The sequence below is a fragment of the Anomaloglossus baeobatrachus genome, chromosome 7 (assembly GCF_048569485.1).
Source record: "Anomaloglossus baeobatrachus isolate aAnoBae1 chromosome 7, aAnoBae1.hap1, whole genome shotgun sequence".
Classification (NCBI taxonomy): domain Eukaryota; kingdom Metazoa; phylum Chordata; class Amphibia; order Anura; family Aromobatidae; genus Anomaloglossus; species Anomaloglossus baeobatrachus.
In genome coordinates this window covers 34,804,319-34,831,152 of record NC_134359.1, presented here as the reverse complement: position 1 = coordinate 34,831,152, position 26,834 = coordinate 34,804,319, and the positions used below count along the sequence as shown (strand labels likewise).

The 26,834-nt window shown below is 46.2% G+C and overlaps 1 protein-coding gene across 1 annotated transcript in view; it reads right to left on the bottom strand.

The window, feature by feature from the left end:
• The window catches only part of LOC142246609 (protein mono-ADP-ribosyltransferase PARP15-like), a 331,278-nt gene extending 304,745 nt beyond the window's left edge, over positions 1 to 26,533 (bottom strand). The window contains exons 1-2 of the mRNA XM_075319679.1: positions 26,386 to 26,533; positions 6,307 to 6,369 (exon numbers count right to left, since the gene is read on the bottom strand). Of these exons, the coding sequence (XP_075175794.1) occupies positions 6,307 to 6,369; positions 26,386 to 26,500 (178 nt within the window). The 5' untranslated portion in view covers positions 26,501 to 26,533. The remainder of the gene's footprint in view (positions 1 to 6,306; positions 6,370 to 26,385) is intronic.
• Between the last annotated feature and the right edge of the window lie 301 nt (positions 26,534 to 26,834).

Sequence of the window (26,834 nt, the reverse complement as noted above, 5' to 3'; positions counted from 1 at the left end):
TGATTTTCCTCAATTCAGGCTACATTCACATGACCGTTCCGTTTTTGCGGTCCGCAAAAAAACGGTCCATTTTTTTCACGGATGCATCTGTGTAGCATCCATATGGCATCCGTTCCGTATACAGTCCGTGTGTCATCCGTATGCTTTCCATTTTTTTTGCAGACCGCAAAAAACGGAAGCAGCTACAAAGATAAATAGATGGGTAGATATAGAGATGGATAGATATAGAGACAGAGAGACAGAGGGATTGAAGGATGAATGAATGAATGAAGGAATGAGTAGAGGGATAGATAGATAATAGATGAGAAAGACATATAATGTCCTACCTCCCTGCATATTCTAAGCTGGCACCCTTTAGTTTCTTTCATGTGACACTAAAGGGTGCTTAGCCTTGTATTTAGCCAAAAAAAAATAAAATAAAAAAAAAGAAGTGGAGTCCCTCCTATCTTTTTTAGCTAGCTAGGGTAAAGCAGACGGCTGCAGACTGCAGACAACAGCTGGCAGCTTCACCTTGGCTGGTAATCCAAAACAGAGGGCACCACACGCTGTTTTTTTTAAATTAAATAAATAATAAAAAAAAACAACACATGGGGGTCCCCCCCAAATTGGATCACCAGCCAAGGTAAAGCAGACAGCTGGGGTCTGATATTCTCAGACTAGGGAGGTCCATGGTTATTGGACTCTCCCCAGCCTAAAAATAGCAGGCCGCAGCCGCCCCAGAAAAGGCGCATCCTTTAGATGCGCCAATCCTGGTGCTTCGCCCCAGCTCATTGTGTTGCCCTGGTGCGGTGGCAAACGGGGTAATATAAGGGGTTAATACCAGATGTGTAATGTCACCTGGCATCAAGCCCTAGGGTTCGTGATGTCAGGCGTCTATCAGATACCCGACATCACCAACCCAGTCAGTAATAAAAAAAAAATAGACAACAAACACATTTTTATTTGAAAAAACACTCCCCAAGACATTCCCTCTTTCACCAATTTATTAGAAAGAAAAACAAATCCAGGTCTGGTGTAATCCAAGGGGGTCCCATGACGATCCATACCATAGTCACTTTCCCAGTCAATGAAAAACAGAATGGTCCCCATTGGCTGAGAGAGCCATGCAGTGACCTGAGCCAACATCAATAGGTCAGCCCAGGTCACTGCAGGGGATGACGAGGGCTGCTGTCAGGAGGTTAATAAGGTACATTACCTGCGGTGATCGCTGCACTCCTGACAGCAGCACTGTCACTGAGTTCAATGACCGCCGCCTTCACAAACCAAGTATCGCGAGCGGCCCGTGACATCACCGCTAGTCACAGTCTCTGGCCGCCCGCGAGAGGTGATGTGACAAGCGGCGGCCATGGAAGACAGTGACAGCACTGACGTCAGGAGGGCAGTACTTCATCACCACAGGAAATGAACTTTACTAACCTCCTGACGGCAGCGCTCGTCATCCCCGCGGATGCTGACACTGCAGTGCGGGCAGCTGCTGACACACTACGATGCGGGCAGATGCTAACACTACAGTGCGGGCAGCTGCGGACACGCTACAGTGCGGGCAGATGCTGACACTGCAGTGCGGGCAGCTGCGGACACACTACAGTGCGGGCATATGCTGACACTGCAGTGCGGGCAGCTGCAGACACACTACAGTACGGGCAGCTGCGGACACTGCAGTGCGGGCAGCTGCGGACACACTGCAGTGTGGGCAGCTGCTAACACTAGTGCGGGCAGCTGCAGACACACTACAGTGCGGGCAGCTGCAGACACACTACAGTGCGGGCAGCTGCGGACACTGCAGTGCGGGCAGCTGCGGACACACTGCAGTGTGGGCAGATGCTGACACACTGCAGTGTGGGCAGCTGCGGACACATCACAGTGCGGGCAGATGATGACACTGCAGTGCGGGCAGCTGCGGACACACTACAGTGCGGGCAGATGCTGATACTGCAGTGCGGGCAGCTGCAGACACACTACAGTGCGGGCAGATGCTGATACTGCAGTGCGGGCAGCTGCAGACACACTGCAGTGCGGGCAGCTGCGGACGCACTACGGTGCGGGCAGATGCTAACACTACTGTGCGGGCAGCTGCAGACACACTACAGTGCGGGCAGATGCTGACACTGCAGTGCGGGCAGCTGCAGACACACTATAGTACGGGCAGCTGCTGACACTGTAGTGCAGGCAGCTGCAGACACACTACAGTGCGGGCAGCTGCTGACACTGCAGTGTGGGCAGCTGCTGACACACTAGTGTGGGCAGCTGCTGACACACTAGTGTGGGCAGCTGCTGACACACTGCAGTGTGGGCAGCTGCGGACACACTGCAGTGTGGGCAGCTGCAGACACTGCAGTGCGGGCAGCTGTGGACACACTACAGTGCGGGCAGATGCTGACACTGCAGTGCGGGCAGCTGCAGACACACTACAGTGCGGGCAGATGCTGACACTGCAGTGCGGGCAGCTGCGGATGTAACGCCCCTGTAACCGGGTAGTTACAGGGTATTAAATGTTACCCCATTTTTTCCCGGGCTGGAGGAGTGAAGTCCACACACACACTCACATCACACTGGCAGGAAGGCGTTAATAGCTTTTGCAGCATAAAGTTTTGAGTCCATGACTCATCCTGTCTCCTTAACCCCTTCAGCCCCGGGGCACTTTCCGTTTTTGCGTTTTTGTTTTTTGCTCCCCTTCTTCCGAGAGCCGTAACTTTTTTATTTTTCTGTCAATCTTGCCATATGAGGGCTTGTTTTTTGCGGGACAAGTTGTACTTTTAAATGAAATCATAAGTTTTACCATATGGTATACTGGAAAACAGCAAACAAATTCCAAATGCAGAAAAATTGCAAAAAAAGTGTGATGGCACAATAGTTTTTGGGATGTTTTATTCTCGGTGTTCACTATATGGTAAAACTGATGTGTGGGTATGATGCCTGAGGTCGGTGCGAGTTTGTAGACACCAAACATGTATAGGTTTACTTGTATCTAAGGGGTTAAAAAAATTCACAAGTTTGTCCAATAAAAGTGGCGCACGTTTTGCGCCATTTTCCGAAACACATAGCGTTCTTATTTTTTGGGATCTATGGCTCAGTGATGGCTTATTTTTTGCGTCTTGAGCTGACGTTTCTAATGGTACCATTTTTGCGCAGATGCTACGTTTTGATCACCTGTTATTGCATTTTGCGTAAAACTTGCGGCGACCAAAAAAACTTAATTTTGGCGTTTGGAATTTTTTTGCCACTACGCCGTTTACCAATCAGATTAATTGATTTTATATTTTGATAGATCGGGCATTTCTAAACGCGGCGATACCAAATATGTGTATATTTATTTATTTTTTAGCCCTTTAATTTTCAATGGGGGGAAAGGGGGGTGATTTGAACTTTTAGGTTTTTTGTTTTTTTTAAAACTTTTTTTTTAACTTTTTTTTTTATTTTACTAGTCCCCCTAGGGGGCTATAGCGATCAGCAATCCGATCGCTATTATCTATCTGCTGATCACAGCTATACATCTGTAAATAGCAGATACAGTAACTTTCTTTTTCCCTCTGCTCTCGGCCGAGGGAAAACGAAAGTGAAACATCATAGCTGCAGGCGTCATCACATGACCCTATGCTACGATGGCAACCACCGATAGTCACGTGATCACGCACGTGACTTCCGGTGGGGGCGGCGGTAAGTAAAAAACATGGCCGCGCGCATTTAGATCTTGCTGCCAGACTTTGGCAGCAAGATTTAAGGGGTTAATGGTCGTGGGTGGAAGCGATTCCACCCTCGGCTAGCAGGCACACATGTCAGCTGTTGAAAACAGCTAATATGAGTGCCGACCGCCGCCTGCCCGTGGCAGGGGGCGGGGCTTAACGGGACACGCTCCATGACTGATATATCCGTCCATGGTCGTGAAGGGGTTAATGAGCAGGTGGCTGGACACAGGCAGGTCCCCATGACAACCAAGGGGAGGGGGGCCTGAATAGGAGTGAGTTTAGTGCAGAACACACAGAAAGTTTAGTCAGAACATCCGAGGCTGCAGGAGAGTGCAGACTTACACAGGACAGCTCCCTGCTGAGGAGATGCCACGAGACCAGGGCTGATAACACCTAGAAGAAGGGAATGCAGCTGAGGACTGGGGATCCCTGGAGAAAGTTGTACCCGGTGGCGGTTGGGGTCGCCCGCTACCGGGATAAGAGAGACAGAGAGGCGGCGAGTTCCTAAGATGCTCTATGCCACGGGGACGGCACTAACGCACACGGAAGGGAGAGACCCCCAGATCACCTCACCGGACCCCCTTCCTCCTACCTGCCCGGGACCGACCAAAGGCTACAGGCGGTGAGGACCAGCACCCGGGTGCGATGTGGAACGGACTTTTAATAAAGAACAACTGGAACCACACTCCGTGACTGCTGTGAGTAATGCCGCCGCCCTGTGCCCCCGGTGTCCCTGAGGACTGTTGCCCTGGGTCTCAATAACCTCCCGGGGCTCCCCCGCTCCACCCGTGGGGAGCGATTCCATCCAGCTGCCCGTAACACCTGCCCCGTAGAGAGTCTGCGCAGCGGTGGCTGAACACCTGGCCGCAAACCACGGGTGGCGCTGCAAGCATCCCCCGTCCCTGTCCCGTTTCCTGGGGGAAAGCAATGGCAAGCTCCCCAGGAACCCCGTTACCCTCCTTCCATCCCCCTTGTAACACCGGACTGACTTTGGGACTTTCCTTTTATTGAAACCCGCCGGGGGTCACGGAAGCCCGGTCGGGCCACTCACAGCCTGACTCCGAATATCACCGGCCCGGTGACCGTGCGAGCCCTGCAAGCCCCGGCGCGGGCATTTCACGGACACACTACAGTGCGTGCAGATGATGACACTGCAGTGTGGGCAGCTGCGGACACACTGCAGTGCGGGCAGATGATGACACTGCTGTGCGGGTAGCCGCGGGGCTGGGGCTGGAGCGGGACACAGACTGCACGGGCACCCGACGGAAGTCACACGGAAGTGCTTCCGTGCGGCTTTCGGGGATTTTGCGGACCCATTGACTTGTATTGAGTCACGGTCCGTTATTACGGAACAGAATAGGACATGTTCTATAATAATGGAACGGACATACGGCATCCGATGTGTTTTTTTGTAGGATCGGATGTACACGGAAGTGCTCCCATATGCCATCCGATACTACACAAAAGACATTGAAAAGATGGTCTTGTCTGTGGGTCCGCAAAAAAACAGGAACTGACCAGGACAAACGGAATGGTCATGTGAATGAGCCCTCATGGGCAGTTATTTTGCGCCTTTTTTTCCCAACACACTTCTTGCGACCCTGTTGGCTATTTGCCATGAAAGCTTGATTGTTCGGTGATCACGCTTCAAAAGTTTGGCATTTTCAAGACTGCTGCATCCCTCTGCAAGACAACTTTGCACCCCTTATATAGGGTGTTGATGTCATTACACCACACCCCTCCTCATCACAGAGATGCACATCACCTGATTTACTTCATTGGCAATTGGCTCTCAAGCCTATACAGCTTGAGTAGGACAACATGTATAAAAAGTATCATGTGATCAAAATACTCATTTGCCTAATAAGTCTGCATACAGTGTAGAAAACAATTCCAAGCTACAAATTGAAAATCGGTTGCGTTATTCTACCCATGTCATGAATTCTTATAACAAAACAAAGAAAAACTTTAGGATCAGCTCACCTCTAGTTTTGAGGTGGCCGGTTTTAGAGATCAGTGCACGGACAGTCAGTGGGCCGGATCCGGGGATAAATGAAGCAAGAAAAAAATGTTTCATCCAGCACTTGAAGATATGATATCCCAATTCCACGAAATTCACGGACTTGATAAAATCATTGTTAATTTTATTGGTGTACAAAAGTAGAAATAATTAAAATCATTGCGTCTTACGCGTTTCAAGCCAAACAAGGGCTCTTACTCATAGCATGCTATGATTTTATCAAGTCCGTGAATTTCATGGAATTGGGATACTATATCTTCAAGTGCTGGATGAAACATTTTTTTCTTGCTTCATGAATTCTTATACATCGTTTACCCATGCATCCCATATATTCCACATATATACATATTCCTGTCCCACGCCAATTAAATTCTTAACCAGTTATAAGAAGAAGGACCTGGTCTCTTTCCTGAAGGAGCATCAAAATTGATTTTTTACTAGCTGGTAATTTTGCGCCACTTATCTCAGAATATGCTCAGCTAAGCACAAAGTAAAGGGAAATCTGTACATTGTTTCCACACGAGGAATTGACCACTGCAGAAATCTATTTTCTCCCACACAATACTAAGAAGTGTTAATATAGAAGGCAAGCTGACATACCTAGATGTTCACATTCTTCCTTTATGTTGCCACCTGCTGCATCAAAGATTGCTCTATCTACACCTAAAAGTATGCATAAAAAAAAGAATGATTTATATATTGACATCATATTTCTTAGAGCATCCTAAACAAATGGCAATTTGTTGTCACCTATTAAACAGCAAACAAAGTGGATTACCATATTACAATCTAAAGTGCATTCATTATTAGTGATGAGCGATCTCAAACTGTAAAGATCGGGGATCATACCGATCTCATAGTGATTGTGTACACAATCCCGATCACAAGCTTTCCTGGGAAGCTCGTGTTACAGATTGGATCCAGATCGGGTCCAGGGGCTGTAAAAAAAAAAAAGCACATTATTAAAAAACATTATCATCATACTTACAGGTCCCACGACGTGTCCTGCAGACTCTGTTTCCCGGCCGCTTCTGCTTGATTACTGTGCCCCCGAGTTAAATGACCTTCCAAATGACCTTCCGTGACATCATGGCCATATGACCAGTCAGGTGCAAATGTTGTATTACCTTGTTGGTTACTGACTGGTCACATGACTATGACGTCATCAAAAGGTCCTTTTAAGTGATTGTCACTGTGGAGTGTCACATCGCATCACGGCGCACAATCTCCCGACAGCAGCGAGTCAGCTGCATATATTTCCTTGCAGCTGAGGCGCTCCTGTCCTGAAAGTGTAAGGCTTTGCGTATTGATGCATTGTGAGACGCAAGTGCAATCATACCCTCACTGTCAGCTTGCTTCTTGCTCTGTACACAGCGATGTAGCATAGCTGACAATGCTCTCTGCTTCTCACTTTGTATAGACTGTGTCTGTACAGAATGATGAAGCAGAGCTCACATTGCTGTCCCTGTGGAATACGTCAGACTAAGGATTTTTTTATAATAAAGATGGAGTCTCTAACTGTTTTTTTTTGTTTTATTTCTAATTAAAAAAAAATGTTCGGTGTTGTTTTTTTTTGGACTGTTTACTAAAAATTCATGGAGGCCACATCTAATTTGGCGTCAAACCATGAATTTAGGGCTTAGTACCATCTGAGAATATAAAGCATTAACCCCTTTATTACCCAGCGTGCCACCGCTTTAGGGCTGCTGGACAACCCAGGTAAAGCACCTGGAAATGGCGCCAAGAAACAATGCGCCATTTCCAGGGGTGGCTGCGGAGATTACCAGCCCCCAGCTGCCTGGTTTTACCTGACTGGCAATCAAAATATAGCGGGAGCCCACACATTATTTTTTTAATTATTTATTTCATTTCTTAAAAAAAAAAAAAAAAATATATATAATATAATAATAATAATAATAATAATAATAATAATAATATCTCGACTTCGGTAAAGCATTTGACACTGTCCCACATAAAAGACGGCTAAGTAAAATGAGAAAGCTTGGGCTCGGGGAAAATGTGTGTAGATGGGTAGGTAGCTGGCTTAGTGGTAGAAAACAAAGAGTGGTTATTAATGGCGCATACTCAGATTGAGCCAGGGTTACTAGTGGGGTGCCACAGGGGTCTGTATTGGGCCCCCTACTATTTAATATATTTATTAATGATCTGGTGGATGGTTTACAGAGTAAAATATCAGTATTTGCAGATGATACAAAACTATGTAAGGTAGTTAACACAAAGGAGGACAGTTTGCAACTACAGATGGATTTGAGTAAATTGGAGAATTGGGCTGAAAAATGGCAAATGAGGTTTATCACAGATAAGTGTAAGGTTATGCACATGGGAAGGAGAAACAGATGCTACGATTACTTACTAAATGGGAAACTGCTGGCGAAATCAGACATGGAAAAAGACTTAGGCATCTTAGTCAATAAGAAGCTAAATTGGAGTGCCCAGTGTCAGGCAGCACCCACTAAAGCAAATGGGATGCATTAGAAGAGGTCTGGGGGCACGAGATGAAAACATCATTCTCCCTCTGTACAAATCACTCGTCAGACCACACTTGGAGTATTGCGTGCAATTTTGGGCGCCGGTGCTCAAGAAAGACATTACTGAACTTGAAAGGGTTCAGAGGCGGGCTACTAAAATAATAAATGGAGTAGGTGCATTACAATACACGGAAAGGTTATCAAAATTAGGTCTATTTACTCTAGAAAAGAGAAGACTTAGGTGGGCTTTGCACACTACGACATCGCAGGTGCGATGTCGGTGGGGTCAAATTGAAAATGACGCACTTCCGGCATCGCATACGACATCGTAGTGTGTAAAGGCTCGATGATACGATTAACGAGCGTAAAAGCGTCGTAATCGTATCATCGGTGCAGCGTCAGTGTAATCCATGATTACGCCGACGCGACAGTCCGATGTCATTCATCGCTCCTGCGGCAGCACACATCGCTGTGTGTGAAGCCGTAGGAGCGAGGAACATCTCCTACTGGCGTCACTGCGGCTTCCGTAGGATATGCGGCAGGAAGGAGTTGGGCGAGGTGTTTACATCCCACTCATCTCCGCCCCTCCGCTCCGATTGGCCGCCTGGCGTGTGACGTCGCTATGACGCCGCACGACCCACCCCCTTAACAAGCAGGCGGGTCGCCGGCCAGAGCGACGGTCGCAGGACAGGTGAGTCCATGTGAAGCTGCCGTAGCGATAATGTTCGCTACGGCAGCTATCACAAGGAAATCGCTGCTGCGACGGGGGCGGGTACTATCGCGCTCGGCATCGCAGCATCGGCCTGCGATGTCGCAGCGTGCAAAGTACCCCTTAGGGGAGACCTAATAAACATGTACAAATATATCAGAGGGCCATATAGAGATCTCTCCCATGATCTGTTTGTACCAAGGACTATGACAAGAACAAGAGGGCATTCTCTTCGATTGGAGGAAAGAAAATTCCTACATCAGCATAGAAGAGGGTTCTTCACGGTAAGAGCAGTGAGGCTCTGGAACTCTCTTCCTGAGGAAGTGGTGATGGCCAACTCACTGAATGAATTTAAGAGAGGAATGGATGCTTTTCTTGATAGCAAAAGTATAGAAGGTTATAAATAGCATAATCTTACAGGTAGATAGAAGAGCGACCAAGATTATTAGAGGAATGGGTGGGCTCCAACACCAAGACAGGTTACTAAACTTGGGGTTATTTAGTTTGGAAAAACAAAGTCTTAGGGGGGATCTAATCACAATGTATAAACATATGAGGGGACAGTACAGAGACCTTTCCAAAGATCTCTTTACACCTAGGCCTGCGACTGGAACACGGGAGCATCCGCTACGTCTCGAGGAAAGAAGGTTTAATCATAATCACAGACGAGGATTCTTTACTGTACAAGCAGTGAGACTATGGAACTCTCTGCCGCATGATGTTGTAATGAGTGATTCACTACTAACATTTAAGCAGAGCCTGGACGCCTTTCTTGAATAATATAATTTTACCAGTTATGTATATTAGATTTTATGACAGGGTGTTGATCCAGGGAACTAGTCTGATTGCCGTATGTGGAGTCAGGAAGGAATTTTTTTCCCCATTGGAGCTTATTTGACACATTGGGTTTTTTTTGCCTTCCTCTGGATCAACATGTTAGGCTACGGGTTGAACTAGATGGACTTAGAGTCTCCCTTCAACCTTAAAAACTATGAAACTATGAATAATAATGGGCTTCCCCGTATTTTGATTGCCAGCCAAGGTAAAGCCAGGCAGGTGGGGGTGGCAGCCCGTAGCCGTCCGCTTCATCTGCGCTGAGAATCAAAAATACGTCATTTTTTTAAAATTATTTATTTATATTTACACAACTGGATAATGTGTACAATATATATATATTATATATATATATATATATATATATATATATATATATATATATATATATATATATATATATATATATATATATATATATATATATATATATATATATACATATATATATATATAAAACACAGCTCTGGCAAAAATTAAGAGACTACTGCAAAATTTTCAGTTTTTCTGATTTTTTTTTTCTTTATTTTTCTCTTTATTATTCTTCATTTTTCTATGTTAAGGTTACTTCAACAGACAATCACAGATGCCCATTCTCTGTGCCGGGTCTGTGATTGCCTGACATCACAGTACTGTAAAAATAAATCATTAAAAAAAATGATGTAGCACTCCGCAGTATTTTTGATTCTCAGTGCAGATAAAGCGGACGGCTACGGGCTGCCACCTCCATCTGCCTGGCTTTACCTTGGCTGGCAATCAAAATACAGGGACGCCCAGTTTTTATTTATTTATCTTTTAAAATAATTAAAAAAAACTGTGTGAGCTCCCGCTGAATTTGATCACCAGTAAGGTAAAGCTAGTCAGCCTGCAGTCGCCCCTGGAAATTAGGCCACTTTATCCGGCTCGTCCAGTGGCCCTAATGTGGTGGCACGCTGGGTAATAAAGGGGTTAATACCAGCTTTGTATTCTCAGATGGTACTAAGCCCGAAATTCATGGTGTCACGACAAATTAGACATGGCCATCATGAATTTCTAATAAACAGTAAAAAAAAAAAATATGGAATTTTTTTTTTTTTAAATTCTTTATTTTAAAGACCGACTCGAGAACATACAAAGTAACACCTGCTCCACAAAGAACAGAATAACAGATTTCAAATATTTAACATTGACATGTAGCCCACCCTTCCGCACCCCTGTACATATCTAGTCACTGCAACTGCTCGAGTCAGGCCCAATTTAATCCTTTTATGAACCAACCCAACAAGGGTAGAATACAGAACATAGAAAGAGAGAGCAAAGCCCGAAAAGAGTTTAGAACAGGTTAAGAGAAAGAGGTTGAAAGGGGAATAGGGGGGAGGGGAGAATAGGGGAAGATAGGGGACAAAGAAGTGAGAAGAAGGGAGAGCGAGAGAAGAAAAAAGAGGAAAGGGGGAGAGGAGAGAAAAAAAAAAAAGGGGGGGAGAGTGTTTCCCCAGAGCCTCACAGCAGCCGTGGAACAGAGAGTAATCTGGCGTATTCCGCCGAGTAAGTGAACTCCAACCATGGAAACCAAGTCCTATGAAAATCTTCCTGTCTGTCATTGAGAGAGGATGTCAGGTCCTCCATGTGCCTTAGGTCGTTAACCCTTGAAACCCACTGTGCCATTGTGGGGGGGGGTAGAAGACTTCCAGCCAAGCGGGATGCAAGACCTGGCAGCCATTACCAGAAATCTAAGCAAAGAGCGCTTGTATCTAGGAGCTGGGAGTTCCGAAAGCTGTAAAATAAACAGTTCCGGACCCAATGTCTCAACCGTGCCGGTCACCAGTCTAATTACCTCCCTCACTTCTGACCAAAACCGTTGCAAGGAAGGGCAGGACCAAAAGATGTGCATGTAATCACCCTCCCCCGAGCCACACCTCCAGCAAACGGGGTCGACTGAGGGGAATATCCTATGAAGTCTAATCGGGACTCTATACCACCTAGTCAGCAGTTTGAAGTTGGCCTCCAACAGTCTGGAACTGATCGAGGTTTTATGTGCCATCATTAGGACGTTGTTTCGTTGCGTGTCAGATAGAGCCGTCCCTAGGTCCCTTTCCCACTGCCGCAAATAGACTGGGGTGGGCAAATCTCCCGGGTCTGATAGCAAATTGTATGCCAGGGAAAGGGAGTGCCGCAGGGCCCCCTCTCCCAAGCACAATTTTTCGAATCTTGTGGGAGGCCCAGCGTACTGGGCGAAGCAGGGAAGGGAGCTCATGAAATGCCTCAACTGCATGGCCCTCCATCTCCCCAGGGGGTCCGGAGGTAAGAGACCACAAATATCCGAAAGAGATAGCCAGTCACCCTCCCCTCCCAGCTGGTAAGCTCTGAATCTGCCCCCCTGTACCCAGCTCCGAAAAACTGGGTCCGAGAGGCCAGGACGGAAATCCGGATCTCCTATAATTGGTGACATGGGGGAAGGCAACAGCAGGAGGAGGCGCCGAACCTCGCCCCTCGAACAGCATTCCAGAGTAGCGCCAATAGTGGGGTGAGATCTCAAAGTAGACGGGAAAAAGCTTTCGAGCCAAGGCATGGCCGGTAAATGTACCTCCGAGAAGCTCTGTTCCAGGGCGACCCATGGTTTCATCCTAGAGTGGCGGCACCAATCCAGAACCCTAACCATATGTGTGGCCCAGTAATATTTTTTCATATCAGGTATTCCCAGCCCTCCCCTACACTTAGGTCTGCACAGTAGGGAACGGGAAAGTCTCGCCGGCTTATTCGCCCAGATAAATTTAGTATATAGTGAGGCCAATTCCTTGAAGAAAGAGCTCGGGATCTTAGTTGACAGGGCCTGGAAGAGGTATAGAAGTCGTGGTAATATATTCATCTTCAATATTGCACATCTCCCAAACCATGTGAAGAGGCCCCTCGCCCAATTTGCGCAGTCTGTTCTAATGGACTGCAGGAGAGGGAGATAGTTCAGCATATATAGTTGGCTAGTGTCCGCAGCCAGCTGGACCCCCAGGTACCTCAGAGAGTGGTTAGCCCACTTAAACCCGAACGCAGATTGTAGCGAAATAACATGATCTTGGGGGAGAGATACATTCATAGCCTCCGATTTTGACATGTTAATTCTAAAATTAGAAAGAGAGGAGTATGTTTCCAGCTCTCTCAGTAGATTGGGCAGGGAGACCCGAGGGTTGGTAATAAAGAAAAGTAAGTCGTCCGCGTACGCCGCGATTTTGTAGGTGGAACCAACAACTATAGGGCCGGAAATGTCAATGTTACCTCTAATTCGGCTAAGCAGGGGTTCCAGGGTCAGGATAAAGATCAGGGGTGAGAGGGGACATCCCTGCCTTGTGCCGTTAAGAATGGGAAATCTATCTGAAAGGAGACCGTTCACCCTGACCGCGGCAGAGGGGTTACTATACAGAGAGCATATCCACCTGAGCATCATCCTCCCCAACACCACCTCCCGCAGAACCTCCTCCATGAATATCCAATTGACTCTGTCGAACGCTTTTTCTGCGTCGGTCGACAGGGGCAACCCTTCCGAATTAGCCCTGTGGATTAAGTTCAGCGCCTTAGATGTGTTGTCCCTCGCTTCCCTTCCCATCATGAAGCCAGCCTGGTCCGGGTGGACAATCCCCCCCCAGCAATGGAGAGAGTCTTTCTGATAATTTTCTGGTGAAGAGCTTCAAGTCTGTGTTGAGGAGGGAGATGGGTCGGTAACTAGAACAAGAGGTAGGGTCTTTACCCTCTTTAGGGATGACTACTATATTAGCGGCCAGAGAGTCTCTCGGCAAGTGGACTTTTTCGGAAAGTGAGATATTGTTAAAGGCAGAGAGAAAGGGGGGGAGCAGCATGGAGCCCATCTTTTTGTAGTAAAGCAGGGGGAAGCCATCTGGGCCAGGGGCCTTACCAGTGGGGGAATTTTTAATTGCAGCCCAGTACTCCTCCTCTGAGATGGGTCTTTCCAGGGCGTCCGCATCCTCCGGTTTAAGGTGTTTCAAACCGGAGTTAGAAATGTACTTCTGGATACGCTGCCGTAGTTCCGTCCTGGCCCTCTCAGACCGCCCCCCATCTATTGAGTAGAGAGAGGAGTAGAAGTCTTTAAAGGCGGAGGCAATGTCTTTCGGAAGAGTGGCCCACCTGTCGCCAGAAATGTGCACTCTAGGAACATAGCCCCTCGCCCTCTGTGTCCGGAGGGCTCTAGCCAGGGTCCTGCCACTTTTATTGCCATATTCATAGAAATGCCGCCTGCACTTAGCTAGCACTCCCTTGGCCTTTTGATATAACAAGGACCTGAGTTCCTCCCTCTTCCTGGCCAGATTGGCGCCCACGTTCCCTCCCAGAGACCCCTTGTGTACTGCTTCCAACTCCCTTATGTCTGCTAGGAGAGATATAACCTCAGCTTCCCATTCCCTTTTCAGACGGGCCCCATGTTTGATGAATAATCCCCTCACAACACATTTGTGAGCTTCCCACACAATGTTGGGGGACACCCCCTCCCTCCCACTACAGTCAAAGTATTCCGTCAAGGCCTCCCTTATTTCTTGCATTGTCACAGGCTCATTGAGTAGCGAGGTGTTCAATATTCACTGACCCTGCCTCCCGATGGGACATCCAAGGGACAGAGTGACCGTGATCAGGGCGTGATCAGAGAAAGATATGCACTCAATTGAAGCATCCACCAGAGAGTGTAGGTCCCCATGTTTAATAAAAAAGAGGTCCAACCTAGAATAGCAGTCGTGCGCTGCAGAATAAAATGAAAAGTCTTTGTCTGATGGGTGCAGCAATCACCAAGTGTCTATCAGTTGGTGGTCATGTAGTCCCCGTCTCATTCGGCGCAGCGTCATGTGTGGCATACCGGACACCCCTTTTGAACTGTCCCTCAACGGTTCCAACACTACATTAAAGTCACCCCCGAGAACCAGAGTGCCCTCCGAGAATTCCTCTATCTTCTCAAGGTAACGCAGCAAGGTGGGACATTGGCCCGCATTAGGCAAGTATACTGCAACGAATGTAAATGTCTGAGTAGCAATGCGTCCCTTGAGCATCATAAGCCTACCCTGGTCGTCTGTCTGAGAGTCCAACAATTCCCAAGGGAGCATACTGGACATAAGGATGCTCGTGCCCCTAGATCTAGGATCAGGGGAGGGTGAGTGGTGCACTATGGGGTACCTTCTGTCCGAGAGTCTGTAAGGTTTAGCTTCACAGTAGTGTGTCTCTTGGAGGAAGGCTACCTGGATTCGGTTTTTCAAGAGAAGGTTCAGTAGGATAGACCGTTTTTCAGGGCTATGAAGGCCTTTGACATTCAGTGAGCCCACCCGCAGTTCGGCCTGCCTCTGTTTCGCCATTCTCTGTCGCGAGACCCTAGAGAAACAAACAAAGAAAGAAGAGGGGAAAAATAAAAAAGGGGGGGGGAAAGCTGGTAAAAAGAGAGGGGGGAAGAAAAAGTATTGACAAGGGAGGAAGTAGCAGAGACCCTTTAGCAGGGGGAAGAGAGAAAGGCAAGAAGTTCAGAGAAGAGAACAAGAAAGTGGAAAATCAGCAGGACTGCCGCTCGCAGTACCAGGGACCAGCCCAGGGACTACTAAGGAAAAGATAGGGACAAGAACTGACATGCGGCCAGAGCGCAGACCCGCGCCCCTCTTATTAGTGTCAAGGTCAGAATGACGATGATGATGAGACTCAAAGGATCTCTTGATATCCGGCTGCTGCTTCTCATTAAAATGTCATGGGTGCACACGAGAATGAAAAATAACTGCACAGCAAGTCAGTTACATCTATCTCCATGACGGGCTCTTAACCAAGTGTGTTCTTTATTGTTTGAAAGAGACTCTAGACCAAACAGTAAGGGGGTGTGAACAAAAGTTTTAGTCCAATCAAGTATCGTAAGTCAGGGCTTCATGACGTAGAGAGATCTACATATTCTCCGTTGATTGGTCAGTCTAGGATCCAGGAATTTCTCTTTGTCCATCTGTCTTGGGTGTAAACCAGGAAATGGTGGCCATATTCAAGCTATACATATATATCCTAGTATATACTGAGTTTAAGGAAAATACACTGAATATGCAATATACATATATACATGTTAATAAGAAACAAAAGCATTCACAAATATGTGTGTTAGTTCACATCTACTGAACTATATAACTGAGTCTATGAAATGGCTGAATTAAGTATTTTTGGATACTCAATTCTTTATCCTCAACAGTCCCCCCTAAAGACTTACTTCTGCCATTTCTAAATTCTAAGGGTACTGTGTTCCCTTAGGAAGAGAGGTAGAAAGATCTGTTGAAAAACCTGCCTAACTGAACGTTGAAACATGGGCGGAAAGGGGAAAGGGGTTTTCTTCACCGGTTTGAGACCAAGGACTCCTAGGCGAGTCCTCACCCTTTGTAGTTGGACTTTCCCATGTCTCAAGGTTCTCTAAGTCCTCTCTTCTAACTGTTCTGGCAATGCTGGTCTAAAACTGTACAGGGTTTTCTGAAAAGGATAAGTATGAGCAGAACGCTCAGTGCAGCTCTGGTTGATTAACCCTTCTACAATGCGAGGTGTGGATCCATAGATTTTCTGTGGTTGGATCAGCTCCTCTAGTGTTGACTCATGGCTCTTTCTCGCTTGTCCTTTAGGATCAATCAGTCTCCTGACTGGAGACCATATGCTAATAGCTCTGATTTAAGATCTGGAATTGGAGAATACACCTGTTTATCACACTATTCAGTCAATTATATAAAAATATACATGCCTATGCTAAACCAAAAAAACATCTTACATAAAGACCTGCTTATTGCAAAAAGAAAACAGAACATATACATTTTATACACCATTTACTAGTTTCCACTTTTCTATAAAATATACACTTTTTGTAAACACATTTTTCTTTACATACCACCTTCATGTGCTGCTCAACAATAATGTCGTTTCCTGCACTGGAATACCTCTGACCAAACCTGGAAAGAAATTTACACAACACGCACAGACTTGCATACAACGTGCTCATGATATACATCTATAATCAGTTTGCAGTCTCTAAGAATGGGTAGAGTAGGTGCAGGGTGTTTCTACGGACTCTTTACAGTTTTTTTCTCACTTCGTTCTAGGCACTTGTCTCACAAGACTGGGTGAATCTGCCCACCTGGGTACTGAACCCGGTGTCACCAAAGCACACACTGACAATTGTCTTTCACAGATGTTACCTGGGCCATCATTAAGAAGAGCTCTCATGGCAGAGAAAGCTTACCACCCTTTATCCACAGACCTTCCTCATTCAGCTGGCTCCCTGCATGTCACAGTCCATTCCTTGTTGTATCGCTTGTTCCTGTAGGGATTTAAGAACACAAGGAGTAACAGAAGTCACTGACGTGACCAATGTCACCAAGGCATGGTCGGTATTGGTGAAAGACTCTCAACTCTAGGCCCGTTCACTGCTTCTTGGTCAACTGCACCTGTGCGAGGATCTCCATCCGAATCCATCAGCTCAGATCTAGACTTTCTTTTCGGCATACCTAATTCATTTGACAACAGGAAAAAAATCTACAACCTACATACACCTCTAAAGACTCTTACCCACTCCTGTTCTACCCATCTAGAGAGGGCATTTAATGCATCACTGTCTCCTGTATCAATAGGATTGGAGGGAGTGGTCGAATTTAGACTACCTCATGTGGTGTAAACAGCAGCATATCCAGTGCAGAATCGACCACCATCTGGTTTCATCTATAAAAACAAAAACTAAAAAATATACATTAGATCATTCTTATAACTTCATCTCTGATCATAATACAGTTAGTGGTCATCTATACCTCACATGACTGAGAATACTAAATAAATAAACAAACAAATAAACAAATAAACATATAAGACAAGACTTTCCTATTTCAGTTAACAGATATACCTCATAGTAATCTAATAAACATAACCTATGGGAAAAAGGTCAGCTTCAAAACCAAGGTCAACTTCAAAACCTATCTAATATGCCTGCTGCGCTCTCCAAGAAACTGGAGAATATAATTAATACCTTATTCCCCCCTTGTTTAATTGTTTATTTACCAATATGGCAAAATTCAGCATTTGTATACTGGTATTCCCTAAAAGAAAAGATAAAATAGCAGGTAATAAATTAGCCACATACTAAAAGGAACAAACACTGAAAATAACGTACATCTCACAACAATATACATTACTGGGGAATTTTAAAACTTTACAATAAACAACACTGTATCCATAAAGAAAAGAAAAACCTTTCATACTAGAAACGACTGAGACATGATGAAATGACAGCTGTGACTAGGCGACTAACTGGCAAAAAATATATGAATGGTTTAGAAATAATCGTAAAAACAGAAAAGGTGATAGAGTCACAAAATAAAAATATATTGTTCAAATAAATCGCCATTAAACACAAAACAACACAAATTATATCGCACATCCCATAAAATTTAATATTCCCTATTCAGGTATAAACAGCAAACTAAAAATGGGAAATCCTGAACTCTAAGGGTTAAACCAAACTCACGTCACTATTGGAGAGAGACACATTCCATTCTTCTTAAAAGTGAGACAGGAAGAAGGAAAAAAACTCAACCTTTGTTATAACAAAGACGTAGCAGTGAACACATCCATTAGCAAAATCTACATTGGATACATTATACATGTTTCCTAATTCCTTTTTACAAATGGATTTGATACATTTTGACATCAGTAGGGGTAAGTCGTTTACAATTTTTGTTTTAAATTAACTAACATAATACAAAGATATATATATATATTTACCTTCCTCTATTTTATTTTATGATATAATGCTGCAGGACTTTTAAAATACCAATTAATTTTATGTGAACAGATCTATTTCCACATCATTTCTGTAAAAATTTCACTTACTTATCTTTGACTTGCATTTATGGGATAACTGAGTAAACAAATATACAATTTATACTTATTCAAATATGTTAGTCATTTATACCACAGAACACCTCCCACCGGGGATGGGTGGAGAGCTTTGAACAAAGAGCCATTTCGAGGGGTGTGGCTTATGAGGTGTACTGCCATCAGTGGGTGTAGCAAGACGGCTGCCACAGGAAGTTCCAGGCACCTGACTTCCGGGTGTAGCATCCATGTTGTGACTCCCTGGGTGTACTGGGAGTGGCTGGAACTACGTAGTAAACCAGGGATACTTTAGTGCCTGTAAATTTGCATTCCAGCATACAAAGGAGAGATATGATTAGCACCAGATATAATGACTTCTAGAGAAAAACAATAAGGCACCGCTAGAGAAACACATTTAGTGATTCTACAAACAGCAACACACAGTGAATGAGGTCTTTGTTCTTCATTATAAACTCACTACAGATTAATCTGAACTTCAATACATGGGTTGCAGCCTGCCATCTAGTGGTAGTCCAACGATATTACACAACTTTTTGCAATCTTTTATATTTTTTCCGTTTTTTGTAACTAGGGCGACAGCGTTCTCAGCTCCTACTAAAAAACAACATATTTATCTTTTGAACAGAGTATACAGTGCTTAATTGGATCGGCCGTTCCAATGGAGTCCTTTCTCGTCTCGTCCGCGTTTTTAACACGCTGACAGTGACTCGCGTCTAATACGCATGAGAATCCGCTAACTCCAGCACCCTTACCTCAACTAAAGTGAGTTTCTTTCCTGCCTCGTTATGAAGACCTACCTGCTCATAACAGTGGCTCGCGTTTAAAACGCAGAGGAATACGCTAAATCCACTTTAAGTTAACAGAACCCTTCCCGCCTCGTTTATTATCTATCCAACATTCAATATTCAATATTCAACATTTAATATTTAATATTCAATATTTAATATCTGATGTCTAATATCTAACAAACAGTGGCTATGTCCGCAACACAGGGGAATCGCTAGTTCTCATACTTCTGTTCAAAAACAAACAAGTTAAAAAAACTGAAAAATGCATGAACCCGTTAATTTCTCTCAAATCCAAACTAAAATAACACTTGTTTTTCTTTCAAATCATTACAACTCTGTTTGCTTTACGATACAAAGGCTGCAGTAACCTCCACTGACCCCTCCTCTCTCCAAAGAGCTGCGCTGTTGTAACACCCAGCGTCTGCCTCTTCACCCTCCACCCCCCTTGCTTCTTAACTAAAAGACAGCAGAGACTGAGCTGTGTAACTTGATCTCCGCTCTGCCTCAAGCAGCTGGTGGACATATAGCCCCCACCTTTTTGCTTCCTCTGAGTGTAAGAATGTAAAGATGTAGCTGCTTCAGTGGGCTTCTGCTCCCCCCCTCTCGCATTCTTTGTTCTCAATAGAAAGACTGTCATGGATATCCCTGGGCTTAACCAGACCCCCCTTCTCCCTTTGTTCACAGCGAAGAAGAAAAAACTACAGGCAATTAACTCTCCGAGAACCAAACAGAGAAATCACAAGCTTGATTAACCATACACCTATATACAGATAAAAACAGCTACTCAAGAAAACACCCCATTTCTAATTACAGACAGCCGGATACTTTACAACCTACCCCTAGCCCCTATGGGAGCTGGGTCCTTCTAGCCCACCGGCGAGTGACAGTCACACCGTTAGGTCTCCGGTGCACTACCATTCTCCGGACTAGTGACCACCCACTTTCGCCAGGTGTCTCGATCCACAGGTAAAACAGCACACACAATGTATATGATGTTCTTACCGTGAAACGGAGGGTGATCAAGTCCTCGATATCGAGCAACACCTGGATACTTGTGGAGTAGCCCCAGACGTCCGGAAAGTGGAAGCTCTGACTCACTCTTCTCGGTTGCCCCACGTTGGGCGCCAACTGTCAAGGTCAGAATGACGATGATGATGAGACTCAAAGGATCTCTTGATATCCGGCTGCTGCTTCTCATTAAAATGTCATGGGTGCACACGAGAATGAAAAATAACTGCACAGCAAGTCAGTTACATCTATCTCCATGACGGGCTCTTAACCAAGTGTGTTCTTTATTGTTTGAAAGAGACTCTAGACCAAACAGTAAGGGGGTGTGAACAAAAGTTTTAGTCCAATCAAGTATCGTAAGTCAGGGCTTCATGACGTAGAGAGATCTACATATTCTCCGTTGATTGGTCAGTCTAGGATCCAGGAATTTCTCTTTGTCCATCTGTCTTGGGTGTAAACCAGGAAATGGTGGCCATATTCAAGCTATACATATATATCCTAGTATATACTGAGTTTAAGGAAAATACACTGAATATGCAATATACATATATACATGTTAATAAGAAACAAAAGCATTCACAAATATGTGTGTTAGTTCACATCTACTGAACTATATAACTGAGTCTATGAAATGGCTGAATTAAGTATTTTTGGATACTCAATTCTTTATCCTCAACAGTAGTACTAAATGACCCTTCTCCCCGACGAAGAGGGAGGGTCAGCCGATTACCACCCACACACCTCACCACCCAGGACGAACGCAGTAAAGAAAAACATTCCCCCCCCCCACCCCCAATCCTAAACTAGTCATTGCCATAGAAATAGGATTTTCAAAAACTTAAGTCAATAAACTATGTCCAGAAAAACTAGCCCAAGGCCCTGACTCCTGCTTAGGGGTCGTAGAGACGTAAGAGAGCCTCCCAGCTCCCAGTTCTTTGACTCCGTCTCCCATCAAAAGCACCTCCGTCTCATAGCTTGGTCCACTCCTTCCTCACAGCAGCACCCGGTACATGCCATGCCCCTCAAGGATCACCGCTTTGGGTAGGACGGGTGCCTCCCTTCCTCCTCCGCAGCCCCGGGGGTGCCTGGGGTTCCCACTCCATCCAGTCCGGAATTGAGCAGTCTGGTATTCCCAGGAAGGCAAAAAGATTCGGAAGCTCCGAGTGCCTCCTCAGCAAGAACACGGAGTCCCCCTTGCGTACTATCAAATGGAAGGGATGGCCCCATCTATATGAGGCGTTCACTTCTTTGATGCCAAGCAGGAGAGGATGAAGTAGGCGTCTCATATATAGTGTGCGGCTGGAGACATCAGGAAACAACTTCACCATGGCCCCATCCATCTCCACAGGTCCGTATGACCAAGCTCCCTGTAGGATCCTTTCTCTGTCTCCGTAATAATGCAAACGACATAGTACATCTCTAGAGGAGGGGACAGATCTAGGGCCCGGCCTTGCGACTCTGTGAATTCTGTCGAAGAGGTAGGTAGCCTCCGAGGGGCGATCGGTGACCCGGTTGAAGATGTTTAAGACTTTAGTACGCAGGAGTTCCTGGGGCCAGTCCTCCGGTATACCCTTCAGCCTGATATTATTTCTTCTGCCTCTGTTCTCTTGGTCATCCAAGAGCAGGGCAAGGTCTCTGATGCGGGCATTGGATGACTCACAGTCTCTCTCAATCCTCTCCATTCTGCTCTCCAGGGACTCCTGAGCCTGCTCTGTGGCCTCAATTCTGTCCTCCAGTACCACCATTTCCTCCCTCAGGGCAGACAGCGCCATCTGCTGGGAGGATTCAATTCTAGCCACAACGTCCTCCAGATCTTTCTTGCTGGGGAGGGCCAAAATAAGTTCTCTTAGGGCTTGTATGTCCCCCAGTGGGGGGCCAGAGTGCAGGTTGTTTAATATAGCCTGAGGCTCCGTGTGGCCCAGGGGCGGGGGGGTCCCCTGTGTGCAGAGCATGGCAGGTATACCCGGGTCTGGTGATCCACCCAGGGCCCCCTCACTATCCACAGCAGCGTGCTGTGAGGCAGACTGAGCAGCCTCCCCCCTCCTCCAGTCCTCTGTACCTGGGCCCGCTCCGTCCAGTCTCACCGCCGACTCTGTCCTCCGTTTCTCTCCACCGCTGATCCCTTGCACTACTTCACAGGCTGTGGGAGAGTGCCGAGCTGCACCTGGGGAATCCCCCGCTGGAGGACGCCACTCGCCCGCCGGCGCCATCTTGCTCCGGGCCGCCTGCGGAGGTTCAGAGCCCGGCGCCGTCAGGAACTTTGTGAGGCTCCCCTGGGGTCTCTGGCTCGTCACCGGGGAGGCAGAGGCGGGCGCAACCCCCGGTCTCTTCTTGGGGGCCATCCTGGGTAAGTGGGGACTGCAGGATCTAATAAAATTTGGCTGTGGGCGCAGGAGCTCTGGAATCCAGCGTCCTCACGCTTCCATGTCAGGACACGCCCCCCATATGGAAATTTTTTAATTAGAAATAAAACAAAAAAAACATTTAGAGACTCCATCTTTATTATAAAAAATTCCTTAGTCCGACTTAGTCCACATGTAGAGCATTGTCAGCTTCATCACTCTTACAGACACAGTCACAGACACAATGTGAGAAGCAGAGAGAGCATTGTCAGCTCTGCTACATCGCTCTGTACAGAGCGATAAGCAGTCTGACTGTGAGGATGTTTGATGATGTCATAGTGATGTGACTAGTCTGTAAGCCTATGTCTGTACAACATTTACACCAGACTGGTCACATGGCTATGATGTCACGGAAGGTCCTTTAACCTGGGGGAATAGCAATGATCGGACTCTGGAGTAGAAGCGCCGGGAGACAGTCTGCAGGACGCGTCACAGGACCTGTAAGTATAATGACAATGTTTATTAAAAATTATATTCTTTATTTTACAGCCTCCCTTCCTGCCCCATCACAAAGCCCAAGATCGGTGATCGAACGCAAAATCGTGTTATCTCGATCCCAATCTCGATCTTTACTAAACGATCGGGCGAGGCTCCCAATCGCAACCATCGGGGGGATCGCCCATCACTATTCATTATGAAATAGATCTTAGACTACTGCACTTTTCCTTGAAACTCTTTGTCGGAATGGCATAGCCCTTTGTAAAGGTTTAACCTCAATCTTTGCCCACTTAGCTAGATGGACTGCACAATTTCAGCCATATATGTTTGACTCTGAAATGCGGCATACTTTAAACTGCCAGGGACTGAACCGCACAAGAGACTAGTTGGACAGGCGTTTCCCCAGCAGTTTCTTCCTGCCCTCTCACCTTGAGTGACAGGTCTCTCCACGCATGAATGTATAGGAGAAACAGGTCACTCCAGGGCAGAGGGTGGGGAGATGCTGCTGGAGACCTCCATGTCTAACTAGTCGTCCATGCAGCAGAGTCTCTGATGGCTTTTAAAGTAAGCAGCCTTTTTAGAGTCAAACATACCTGTGCAGCCTTTTAGAGTCAAACATACCTGTGCAGCCAGTGTCTGATCCATGGTGTCCATGAATCAGCCAGCATGGATCAACTGATAGGTTCCCTTTAAAAGAATTATCCATTGAAAACACTACCCTGGTTGGGTGCTGGGTACTCGTAATGACTAATAAGCAGTTGGTCGCTTGGATGGGCATGACTTAAGTATCCGAGTGTAATAGAAATCAATGGGAAACTCAAGTGTGGCACCCCAGGGTTGCCACAGTAACAACACAAAGGGTTAACTCCCCACACAACACCAAGACCTTCAGGCCAGAAGGGGGAGACCAAGCTGCTTCCCTGTATATTCTGGTGTGGAAAGGAAATGGTCAGTTTCAGTTTAGTGCAGCTCAGTTCAGTGTAGCTGCAGCTCAGTTAAGTTCCTGGGAGGGCTGAAGGAAGATCTGCAGGTTGGAGCTGGCTCAAGCTCACCTCAGGATCCGCTGACCAATTCCAGGCCAAAGCTAAGGGTCCGAGGAAAGGAGACAGATTACACAGAGGAACATACCTGGGAGAAAGAGTATTGCTGAACTCACCCCAGTGGAATACACAGAACGGATTCCGGATCCGAGGCTGTGCAGATTACACACCGCACAGTTAACACCGGAGAAGTGAAGATTCCACATTCTTCACCTGTATCACAGACACAGCAACAAACGCAGAGTTCAGGAACACTACAAGGAAGGACTCGAGTTGCCTGTCAGGTCGGTACCCAGGAGGAGAACTGGGCTGGCTGCCTAGTTTACACAGCAGCAGGGCCACAGACACACAGTGCAGGCAAGGAAGCCAAAACGGCCCGGCTGGGTGGGAGAAACCCTAAACCCCTCACAGACTCCGTGGACAGTACTCTGCTGAATACCATCATCAGTAAAGGACAAAGAAACTGCAAAACCGTGAGTCTGCTTGTTTATTGTGCTGGTGTCTTGCATTCCCCCCATAGACTATCACCCTGCCCCGGGGAGAAGGCTCTACCCATGGGAAGCCGTCCCATCATAAGCTGCCATCCATCACCCCCGGAGATTCTGCAGCAGCGGTGGTCATCTCTGATCACATTTCACAGGTGGCGTCACGTACATAACCCCCTTTTTATTGTGGAACCAGGGATCACAGACCGGGTCACAACACCGTGATCCCCTTTCCAGAAGCAACCCCTTGGCCCAGTTCTGGGTATCCCATTAACCCCTGGCGACACACAAGCATTTTTCCAGAAGATTTCTCAGAAAAATTCTTGCGTTCCCCTTGACTTCCATTAAACTGGGGTGCTCGAGTCGCGCCCATCTGAGCATCCAACTGCTCATTACGAGTACCCAGCACCCAAGGATGTTAGTGCTCGCTTATCACTAATAATGAGTATCAAGCACCTGAGCATGGATAATGTTTACTCATTACTGTTTATGAATACCAAGCACCTGAGCATGGTAGTGCCCGCTCATCATTAGATACGAGTACTGGGCACCCGAGCACCCGAGCATGGTAGTACCCGCTCATCACTAGTTACGAGTACTGAGCACCCGAGCATGGTAGTGCCCGCTCATCACTAGTTACGAGTACTGAGCACCCGATCATGGTAGTGCCCGCTCATCACTAGTTACGAGTACCGAGCACCCGATCATGGTAGTGCCCGCTCATCACTAGTTACGAGTACCGAGCACCTGAGTATGGTAGTGCCCGCTCATCACTAGTTATGAGTACTGAACACCCAAGCATGGCAGTGCTCGCTCATCACTAGTTACCAGTACCGAGCATGACAGAGATCATTCATCTCTAATTACGAGTACTGAGCTGTCACGGGTGACAGTCTTGTGACTCAGATTGCTGACCAAAAGCTGTGATTTTTTTATTTTGAAATCCTTATAAAGTAAACAGAGCACAGACGTTTTGGTCCTAATACCTTGGACATTCATCAATTTGCATACTGGAGTTCACTTGTGGCTTAGATTCATAGATGCTGATAAGGAGACTGCGGTGTCCACCGCTGTGTCAGGCAGCTTTTGCTCAGCAATCTGAGTGCCACGTCTCTCTTTCATACCATACTAAGGGATTGGATCCTACTTGGGCACCACAATGGAAGTGCCGTGGTCATTCTTCACATTCAGATAGTCTTGTGGTGTCCAGAAATAGAATGTCACATCATTTGGCTGTGCAAAATCCTCCCTGACTTTCTATTATTCCTACTGTCAGTATTCAGTGTACTAGGTATCTCCTCTGCCTATGAGGGACCCCAGGGACCAGTGGTAGGTTTGGTCAGGGGTCACCATCTCCCCCTTCCCTAGACGCAGGGTTTCCCTTCCTCTGTTTGCTTGGTATTCCCTCGTACCTAGCGTGACATGAGCACCCAAGCATGGTAGTGCTCGTTCACAAATAGTACTTACCACTAGTGGAAAAACTTCAATACAAAATAATTTCAGAAAAACAATAAAAAAACACTTTGAAAAACTGAAGTGTGCACATAGCCTTTGTACTAACAACAAGCTCAGTGAGCAGATATCAATAACTACAGTTGATCTGAGCATTTTTATTATTGGTAAAGCTTCTTACCAGAGCTGCGGTTACATTTTGTATTCATTAAGTTCACTACGGCGTCTGTAGTTTCGGCAGTGATGTCCCCCTTTATCAACTTCACAGATGCCTCACACACCACTATATCGCTCATGATGGCTTTTTTTCCCCTGAGTTCAAATGCTGGTTACTGCGTTACAACAGGACCTGAAAGAGCATCAACAACAAATAATAATAGAGAGAACAGAATAAAAATCAGTAATTTATAAAGAAAAATGTGTAACTTTACATTTCTCCTGCCCATATAGGCTACAATGAGACAATAGTATGGTGGTGTTATTCTGTCATGATGGGTACTAACTGGCCATGGTATTGCAGTATTATTTAAAGGGGTTGCACGCTTTCAAACAACTTTTACCTCCAAAGTCAATTTTGTTGTAAAAACATAGAAAACAAACCATGCCTTATTTATCCTCTCTGGGTTCAGC